General features: G+C 37.0%; 1 protein-coding gene across 1 annotated transcript in view; it reads left to right on the top strand.

The window, feature by feature from the left end:
• Positions 1-658: 658 nt before the first annotated feature.
• LOC119589897 (RB1-inducible coiled-coil protein 1-like) overlaps positions 659-10000 on the top strand; it is a gene marked incomplete in the record, with an annotated part of 56142 nt that continues 46800 nt past the window's right edge. The window contains 13 exon segments of the mRNA XM_037938536.1: positions 659-800; positions 3549-3651; positions 4447-4669; positions 5096-5243; positions 5683-5809; positions 6063-6199; positions 6601-6719; positions 6890-7060; positions 7782-7895; positions 8329-8399; positions 9006-9192; positions 9474-9653; positions 9801-9934. Of these exon segments, the coding sequence (XP_037794464.1) occupies positions 3584-3651; positions 4447-4669; positions 5096-5243; positions 5683-5809; positions 6063-6199; positions 6601-6719; positions 6890-7060; positions 7782-7895; positions 8329-8399; positions 9006-9192; positions 9474-9653; positions 9801-9934 (1679 nt within the window).

Below are 10000 nucleotides of genomic sequence, written 5' to 3' on the forward strand. Positions count from 1 at the left end.
TGCTACTGCCTTTTCTACAGGCCTTCGTTCCTTGTGAAAGCCTGTTAGGTCAGATAAGTTTTTGGCGGCTATAGATTTCGAGGCGATTATTACACCCCATTCACTCAGTATCAATAATACTATGAACGAAAAATGGTCTCTGGGATTTTAATTAGAGGACCCCCACCCACTTCCCTCTCCCCCACACCAGCAGACTCCCCCCCTCCTTCTTCCCAAGAGCTGCATGTGTATCGCGGATTCTTTATATGATTCTATTAACCTTGTATTTTGACCTTTATTTCTCCCTTTCCTTTCAGATAACAACATTACGCAATAGTGAAAGGAGCCTACGGTTGTTTTATCTCTATTTTGTATATATTTCATAGTATACAGTGTCCTTCCTCGTCGATCATTACGATTATTAAAACCAACCTCCCAAAAATAAAGAGACAAAAAAAGCCAAGATGATGAAAGTAAAAATAAAGAAAAAAAATCGCCTCCCAGTAATAACAATCTAACAAGAGAAAATAAAATAATAATAATCCAACTAATAGGAGAATTTAAAAATAACAATAATCCAACTGAGAAAAGAAGACTGAAGGAAGAATAATCCAACAGATAAAAGCCTTTTAAATAACAAAGCGAGTAATAGGAGAGCTCGCCTCCCAGCTGACAGGAGGCCAGAGTCTCGGTGCACAAGCGACCGAATTCACCCGAAGGAAAACAAACTCGTCGAAGTGAGACGCAGTAAACTTCGTCGTTTTTTATTTCAATTTCCCTATTTACTCGAGATCGGGGAGGCAGGAGGGGCAAAGGAGAAGGTGAGAGACGCGTGGAAGTGTCGGTGTCCGTGCTGAGGTGGTGTACGTGGGAGAGGAGAGGAGTAGGAGGGAGAATAAGGTGGTGCAAGTGGGAGATCCAACAAAAGATTAGTCACAAAGGCGAACAGCTGATTGGACTTTTAAGTGCAGACGTGTATGATTTTATTTTTCTGTATTTTGGTTTTTTTTTGTTTCAGGTTAGGGGTTGGCAGAACGCGGGGAATAGGGGAGTGTTAAGTGAATTGCTGTGAGGTGGTGTTGGTAGCGGATATACGTTGCTGGTTTGAAGAGATAATAGTGATTGTTAAGAGTGGTTTACCAAGCAATTGATACTCGTTATCCAATAAACAGAAAGGGAGCTCGTAATTGCTCTTCAGTGATACTTACATGTGAGAAAGTATCGTGTATTTATAATTGTTTTTAATCATGGTAAACTATGGCCATGGGAACAAGAATAAACAGGTTAATGTTGGTCAAATATATGTGAAATAGCTGCTTTCCAAAATTGTGCATTGTGTTTAATCCAATGAAATTCAATATGAGCCAGTACATATCTATTAAATGTATATTGATTCTGATAAGTATGAATCTTGATGTTCCTCGGGAGAAACTTAATAGTTTAGCCAAGAGAAGTGAGATTATGGATATTTTTCGTATTTAAGACTGCAGTGGGGAATATTATAAAACTTATCATGAAAGCAAACCACACCAGACCTGAAAAAATATGGTCATAAATGTTTGTAAAATTTTTGACAAAAGATAATTTTAGCCTGATGATTTTGAATCTGTACAGTATAATGAAGCTTATCCTTGAATTCATGTTCTGCTGATTACTTAAAAACCTGCTGCATTGAGAGTAGCTGTTAATTTCTTTGATAATGACTGTACAGAGATATACTGAGATAAACCTTATTGCCTTATAAAGGATTAGAAATAACATTCAGTGTTATATAGATTAAAATATGCAAATTAATTATAAGTGCACAATCATAAATTAAAAAGGATACCCACACTGGGCTTACAAAATTTTAGCATATGTAGTCTGGCTCTCTCCTGCCAGGATATACCGAGCAGATATTTATTCCATGTGCTGAAGTATGACGCCCAGGCTAACACAGGGTGTTTGCTTGATGCAGTCATATTATGAATAATTACTAAATAAAGTACTGAGGTAGCTGTTTTTAACAGGATTTCAGGAAATGCTTTTATTTTTAAGGCTGAAATGTGTGCTTCCTTCTTGTAAGTGTGTTTTATATTTATTAAGCACCTTTAATTCATAATAGGTTGAAGCTAGATTCCACAGATGAAGTCTAAGAATTATCATAATAGTATTATGAAATTTTAGAACTGTAAAAGGAAGGTACTTATTATTACTCTGAATTATTTTGTTAGATGGTAATAGAGGGTGCCAAATAATGTTGATAAATGTGACTAGCATCACAAGTAACAGTACTTGCCCAGGGGAAAACAAAACAAAACTTGCTCACTCTTTGGTCTGGCTTCTTATCCCCTGACATTCTGCTTGGTTAGAACATTACTGAATTGGTTTTCAGAGTCCTTGAAGTGTGAAAGTCACTGCATAACATTTCATAGTTTACTTGAAATATATATAATCATTTGAATTACATTTAGTATTATTTTGATATTTTATGTCAGATATCTGTGTAATGTTTGCCCATATGCTCTGAGATCTCAACTCCAATATATGTAAAGATATTATGTTTTCTTTACTTGCTATGGCCATGATATGATAATTAGGAATGAATAATTATTATTTAAGTAGTAAACAACCAATTAGTCTGTTTCTCATGTATTTATGCCATGACCACCTACTGAAGGGGGTGGCCCTGACAAGAGGGCCCTAGATTATGTCTCCCATCTTAGAGCCTTTATATTTGCTGACATACATCTTATTAGTCATAGGAGTGAAGGACGACAATCAGGTTCCCAGGCCAGGTCATTCAACAGTAAGGCCATACAGCTAGTGTTTGCTTATTGTATAGTCATAAATGTCTTTGTCTATTCCTGTCTTTGCTCCTCTTTCCAGCACCCCTTCCCACCTGATGGATAGGCTAGGAAAAAACACTGGGCATATCCCCTTAGGTCATATCATAATCCTCTACTATCAGTCATTCTCCTTACATTCCTGTCTCTCATCTTCTCTCTGTCCTCTTCCATAGACATACCATTGGTTACCAGGACTCCTTTCTCCTCTTGGTTTACCTCTTAGATCTATACTTACTGTAGTAGATCTCATGATTGAATTAGTGATTTGCATAGTTAGCAAAGTAGATTACAAATATAAGATACATTTTACAATTTCTCTTCTCCTAATTTATTTCTTGTATCATTAGTGATCCTTTTTTTTCACAAGGAAACGTTAAATAATTACAGAAAGGTTCATATAAAAAAAAGTATTCAGACACCCAGCTGTCACTGTCATGCATATTATTGAATTGGGGATTCTTTTATTCTTTGTATTTTTGTATTACAGATTTTTGTATTACAAGGATTATATACAAGACTTTCAGAATACGTCTATGTGTAATATATAATGTTGCCACTTTTTTCCTTGAACGTATATATATGTAGTACATTTCCCAAATATGCCATATCGTGTTGAAAGAGTGATACCAACATAATGCAAAGAAGAGCTATGGTGTTAGCAATGCTCTGTCTTTAAAGGTAATATGGTTTTGATACATTTTTTTGTTTCTCATCATTGGCTCCTTCTCTGTTTCTTTTCAGTTATGAGGTGATATGTTGTAGCAACTGCAGGCAAAATGCTTTACGTATTTCTTGTGGATACAGGGACCATGATGACCTTTGACATGAACTTGGCACTGGAAAAGTGAGTTGGTTATATGTATTTTTTCTTCTTCACAACAAATCAACAAATGGGATTTCAAATTATGTATATTTTAGTATATGCCGTTTCATAGTTACATTATGAATTAGTGTCACCATCAGTTTTGTGGCATGCAACCAGTGGTGCACCAATGCATTGTATCAACATTATAAAGTATTTAAAAATGAGATGTTTTTGCTGTTGTGGGCATCCCCAGAAAATGGCAATGAGATCAGAAGTTTCTACCTCCTGATGTTCCCATATGAATAATAATTTTTATTTTATTAGTATTGCAATCCATAATTGAATATAATTATGTCTGACAGTTTCTTGGTTAAATATCTGTAAGAGTTATATGCGCTAACACACAGCTCCCTATGCCTTGATCTAATGGAGATTGAGTTCATGTATTACAGTCTTAAATGGTGACATGCCAGTAATTCTACTTTACCCATCCCATTAATTCCAAGAGAAGTCAGTGCTGGTCTGACTGTCATGAGGAATATGTATTATCTTTTAAGAACGTATTAAGAAAAAGTTGTATTTTCTATATTATTTTTGTTTCCACAGTTATAATACAAGGATTAATTTCACATTTAATAAAGAATGATTTCACAGTGTTTTTTTATACTGAGATCTGCCAGCACAACAGCTAGATTTTTTATATGCCAATGAGATGGTTAGCCTTATAAAAGTATCCTAAATGTACAAAAGGTTTTCATTTGCTGAAGTAAGATTATATCATTTTGTTTATTATTATCTTTATCGGTATCTAATCCCTTTCTCTTGTACCCATAGCGTGTCGGTTCTGAAGGAGGTCATTCACCGGTCCATGAAGGTACCCCCAGAGAAGCAGGTCCTGCTCATCTCTGGGGGTGAGGCTCTCGACCCCAGCCTCCGTGTGTGTCAGTACTCAGCTGGAACAGATACCAACCCTATTTTCCTCTTCTCTAAATCCACAATAGAGGGGCAAAATCCTCCATCGCCAAGCATTGACTATGGCTCTGACACTGATCTACAGGTGAGATAACTTTGTTGCCCCCTCTCTCTTTTTCTCCCTTTTCTGTTTTCTTTCCCTCTGCCTTTCCATCTTTCTTTGTTTCCTTCTTAACTCTTTCTCTTTTTTTAATGTAAGCTATTTTTTCATCTATTTGTATAGGACTGATTTGCAAAATTGTATGAATTTGGTTACTCTGTTGTTGGTTTCAAGATTCCATTGAAGATGCCATGTGTGTGATGTCCATGATATTTCTAAGTGACTGGTATTTGTGTTTGAAAACTACATGAAAGCTTCATATTTGAATATTTGAATATTGACAATGCTCAATGAATAGATCTTTGTGAGTAACATCCAAGAAAGACAGAAAAAAAGTGAGAATAAAAAAAAAAAAACAGTTATGATAGCATTTAATTGATTATTCACTGAGATATTCACCCTTTGCCACAGGACCAGGTTGAAGGCGCCCTTAACATGCCAGCCAGTTACAACACAGTGGTGGCTCGAGCCCAGCTTGCGCAGCAGTTCCACGAGCACTCAAGAGATCAGACGAGAATATGCCAGCAGCTAGTTCATGATCAGCACTTGCAGCAGCAGGGTTAGTTGTGTGTATTGTGTATTTGTATATTTTCAAGTGTAAAGGTATTTGTCTCAGTGAGTGTGTTTGTGATGTTGTCATATCTCATATATATATTTTTTTGTGGTGAATGACCCCTTTTATGTTTGGATTTGGTTGGGAGGCATGGAAATTAATGTAACGTGGCAGTTGGGTACCGCACAAAAGGTTTCATGTTTGGATGAGGTCCAGCTTGTCTCCTATATCCCATGATTAGCTTTTAGTTATGGTTGGTTTGTGAGAAATAAGTTTCAATATTGATATTCATCCTTCAGTTAGGTTTTTGAATAAAGTTATTTAAGGCACTTGTTAACACAAGAGACTTGGTCTGTATTTTTGCTTGTGTAAGCATTTGTCATAAGCTTGTTTGTAATAAAAAAAGAAGAGAAAAAAAAAATATTATTGAACTATTGATTTTCAGGTTGGGCTGCAGTAGTAGCAAATCTTGAAGATATTGTTGCAGCATTTAAAACACGTTTTGAAAGCTTTGAGCAAAGCTTCAATGATTACTTGAAAGGTCGCGAAGAGAAGTTCACTATCCTGGAGAAGTAAGGCTTTTCTTGGTATTACAGCACCTTTAGGAGACCCAAATATTTGTGTGATATAATACTTAATTTTTGTTTTTCAACATTTCTTCTTTCCCCTTTGTTCTCTGTATTATGTTATAATTTCTTGTTGTAGTTGTTTTATTTGTATATATTTGTCTTTTATTTGTTGACTTTTTTTAGTTATTTGATTATGTATATATACATATGGATCTGTCAATATGAATTTGCTTTTGACATAACTTTATACCTACAGTTTTGATGAAGATCTCAAGTTGCTGTCCAGAATACCAGTCCTCCCAGCTCTTCTGGGACACACAAAGAAGGCAACTGAGGAAGGAAAACTGGCTGAGGACACAGAGAATGAGGAAAGAAAAGTAGATAAAGGAAAAGGTGAGTTGTGATCATATCATGTCATATCACTGGGAACCCTATGAAAGTATTTAGAAGAGGATGTTAAAGAGATTTGTGTGTGGGTGAGGATGTAGGTAGACTTGATGCAGTGTGTGTGATGTGGGCAAACCATACATAAAGTAGAAGGTGTTTGATGAAGTGTGAAGAGAGTATTATATGATTTTTTTTTTTGAGAGTGGTAGAGGATATGTGTTTGTGTTTATGCTCATGTGTGCACTTGTTAGTTGAAGGACAGAGAGACCAGTAAATATTATAGGGTTAGCTTGCAAAAATATATTTTTATGTCTGTGAATATATATTTAAGTAATATGAATATTAAAGCAGTGGAAATTACTTAAAGTGTATGCATTATTTTTGTTGATTATTTTCTTTATCCATAGATGATGATGACAGCTTTGAAACTCAAGTCGGCATGAGTCTCCTAGAATGGATTAGCGCAAAAGACAGCCAGAACGATGTAGAAAAGATAGCACAACTTTGCTTTAGAGGCCTTACTCAGGTATGGTGTATATTCTCATTACTTTTACACTTTCATTTGATGACTGAAAGAATATATTAGAAAAAGCTTTCTAATGCCTTCTTAATTTTCTTGCTTATCATCTGTGTGCTACAGTGTGCATAGTAGGAAGTTGAATACAGTTTTGGACATTAATTATCTCTCTTTTTCAGATAAATGATGGAATGCTGACACAGCTGGCAGGGGAGGTGAATTCTGTGGTCCGCGAGGCCGACCGTCCCGAGATGAAGGAGATAAAAGGACTTGGGGACCGACTCTTTGGCCTGGAGCAACTCATGCACGAAGCCAACAAGATAGTCCAGGAACAGAACAACTTCGCTCAGGTGGGTAAGGGGAATGCAGTGAGCGGAAGGGATTGCATACTTTGTCGTGTTCTAGGATTGATGTCGAACAAACTCAATCCAAAGCCTTTGAAATGCTTTGTACTTAAATCTAGCCATCTGGAAGATCTGCCAAGTTTTATTAATAGCTGGTTATCTGGTTATTGTCAGCTGATCACAAGGAGCCATTGATATTACAAAACCTGTGATGATTCACATTTCTGAAGAAGAGACAACTCATGCCATAACAATAACAGTCATATCCACTCTTTGGAATACTATTAGCAAACCAAGACCACCAGAAATGGGCCCTAAAGTCCAGTCATTTGACTGTGTGTAATCCAGTCATCTGGTTGCATCCATGTTGAAATCACTGTTGGCATGAAAGTACAGTATATTCTCTCTCTCTCTCTCTCTCTCTCTCTCTCTCTCTCTCTCTCTCTCTCTCTCTCTCTCTCTCTCTCTCTCTCTCTCTCTCTCTCTCTCCACACACCACACACACACACACACACACACACACACACACACACACACACACACACACACACACACACACACACACACACACACACACACACACACACACACACACACATATAAATATGTTGTGTGTAGGGATGTTTATAAAGTCAATATTATATACAAATGAATGGATAAATCTTTCCGGAGGTATTACTAGTGTTATGGTAGGTTAACTAACAATATTTCTTTGTTTTCTACACAGGCACTTTTGCAAAACCAAAACAGAGCTGGAAAAGTCAATGATCCCTCCATCTTCCCGGACCTCTGTACCTCACACCGTAGAAACCTCATGCACATGCTCAAGAACCATCAACGGGTAAGAGTTATGCAGTGGAGAGTGAGTGAGTGTGTGTGTGTGTATGAATGAGTGAGTGTGTTAGTAAGTAAGTAAGTAGGTCGGTAAGAAAGAAAGTGTGTGTGGTGTGCGTGTGGTGTGGTGAGTGTGTGTGTGTGCGTGAATATGTAAGTGAGTGAGTGAGTGAATGAGAAGAGAGAGAGAGAGAGAGAGGAGCACAGAGAGAGAGAGAGCGAGAGCGAGAGCGAGAGGCGAGAGCAAGAGCGAGGGAGATTGTACCTCTTACAGCCTGCATATAAAACATCAGTATTTTTTGTGTGTTTGTGTGATATGGCTGAAGTAATACTTTTATTTCACTGCCTTTTCATTCACAGTTCCATCATTATTTTTAATGGCCTTCACTTACATCCATTTTACTTTGTGAATGATATTTTTTTCTCATGCTGTTTATTAGGTACAAGACATCAAGAGGAGATGCATAAAGGCTAAAGAAGAACTGTCTGAAAATTTGCATGTCAGACTGAAGTGAGTATGACAAGTAATGTAAACCTTTTTGTTGTACTTATTAACTTGCTGTGAGTGACTTAGAAGTAATATTCTAATCTAAAGAGATGGTGGTATTTGAGATAGTATGTTGTTAAAAAGAGAAGGTATGAATGAGAATGAATATTTTCAAACTGCAAGAGATGTATTTAAACAGTTTTGGGTATGTCTTCAGAAGTACATGAATTTCTTTTGAAGATTTAGTTGAAACCAGTCAGATTCATCTCCTGTGCTGTGAAGATATTTATTTTCATAAATATATTTTTCTACACTTGTTGTTGAACACTGTTCATATATTAACATAGTATCAGGTATGAACACATATTGTAAAGTTCATGGTAACTTGATACAGCTGCTTGGGCATTCATTTAAAGTTCCTGACTTAACTTAGTAAAAAATGTATTCAGAACCAGCTTCCTTTGTCAGGTTGAAATCTGATGAAATTTCTAGAGCATTATTACCAAGATATATCATAAATTCATAATTTGATTTTAAAACTGGGAATCAAAATCTGTGGGTGCAATGATTGGTAATTTGTTTATATAAAATATCATTTGTATGTGTTGATACATCTCTGCTTATTCTCAGGTGGATCATGTACATAGAGAAGAAGTTGTACGAACTGGACAACAAGCTGAGTATGCATCGTGAAAATGTTCGGCGACTGACTGGGCTCTTGCAAGTGGTTGAGCAGATCCATCGTGCTCCCCGAGTGTATGTTGGTGCCATCACAGAAGTGGCACGACGGCATGCTTTCTCGCAGGCTTTTGTGCAGGTTAGAGGCTTTTGTGTTTAAAACATCAGTGGGTTTTTGTATGTAGTTTTGGTGCCTTATGGTTCTGAAATTAATACAGACTTGGAGAAGAAAATCTCTTGAAAAATAAAAGGGATCTTGAGAATTGGGAATTTAAGAAAAGTAAGAGTTAAGAAAGAGCTCAATGGTTAGTTCACCTGGATTTTTTTCAAGGAATTATGCAGTTTTTTCCAAAAGTTAACTTCTATAATTGGAAGTGTAAGTTGTGATCAGCTTTTTTTTTTCTCTCTTTCTCTCTAAAGTGGGCAACAGCACTTAGTGTGGAAAGTAGCGAGGTATGGCAACGAGAGGTAACTACCAGGAGACAGTTCTTGCAACAGTTCTCGTCGCATTTCCTCACTAGCCTCTTCCCTGGCCTGGATGACCTTCCTCCTGACTTTGCAACTCAGCCTCCAGACAAATTTGATGACACACTGCCAAAGGTATGGTCGGGCAGATGTCATCTCAAGATTGTTGTAACTCCTCATCAGCCTTTTTCCTTCCTCTGTGAATAGAAGTCCATGTATGCTCATTGTGTGTTCTATCTTAGCCATTCTGAAGCAACTTCTAACATGACTTTCCTGTAACAGTTAACAGGAGAAGACATAGAACAGCTGCGATCTGTGCTGCCTGAATTGGCTTCTCTCCTATTTGTGGGAGAAGTTGTGGCAGTGCCTCCCTTGCTACAGACAGCTTTAAATGGAAGACATACACAAACTCCAAGGTCAGTAACACCTTACACTCTGTCTGCCTTCAGACAAAATGTATTTCTTGTTTGAAAAGATTCATG

Source organism: Penaeus monodon, chromosome 26, assembly GCF_015228065.2.
Source record: "Penaeus monodon isolate SGIC_2016 chromosome 26, NSTDA_Pmon_1, whole genome shotgun sequence".
NCBI lineage: Eukaryota > Metazoa > Arthropoda > Malacostraca > Decapoda > Penaeidae > Penaeus > Penaeus monodon.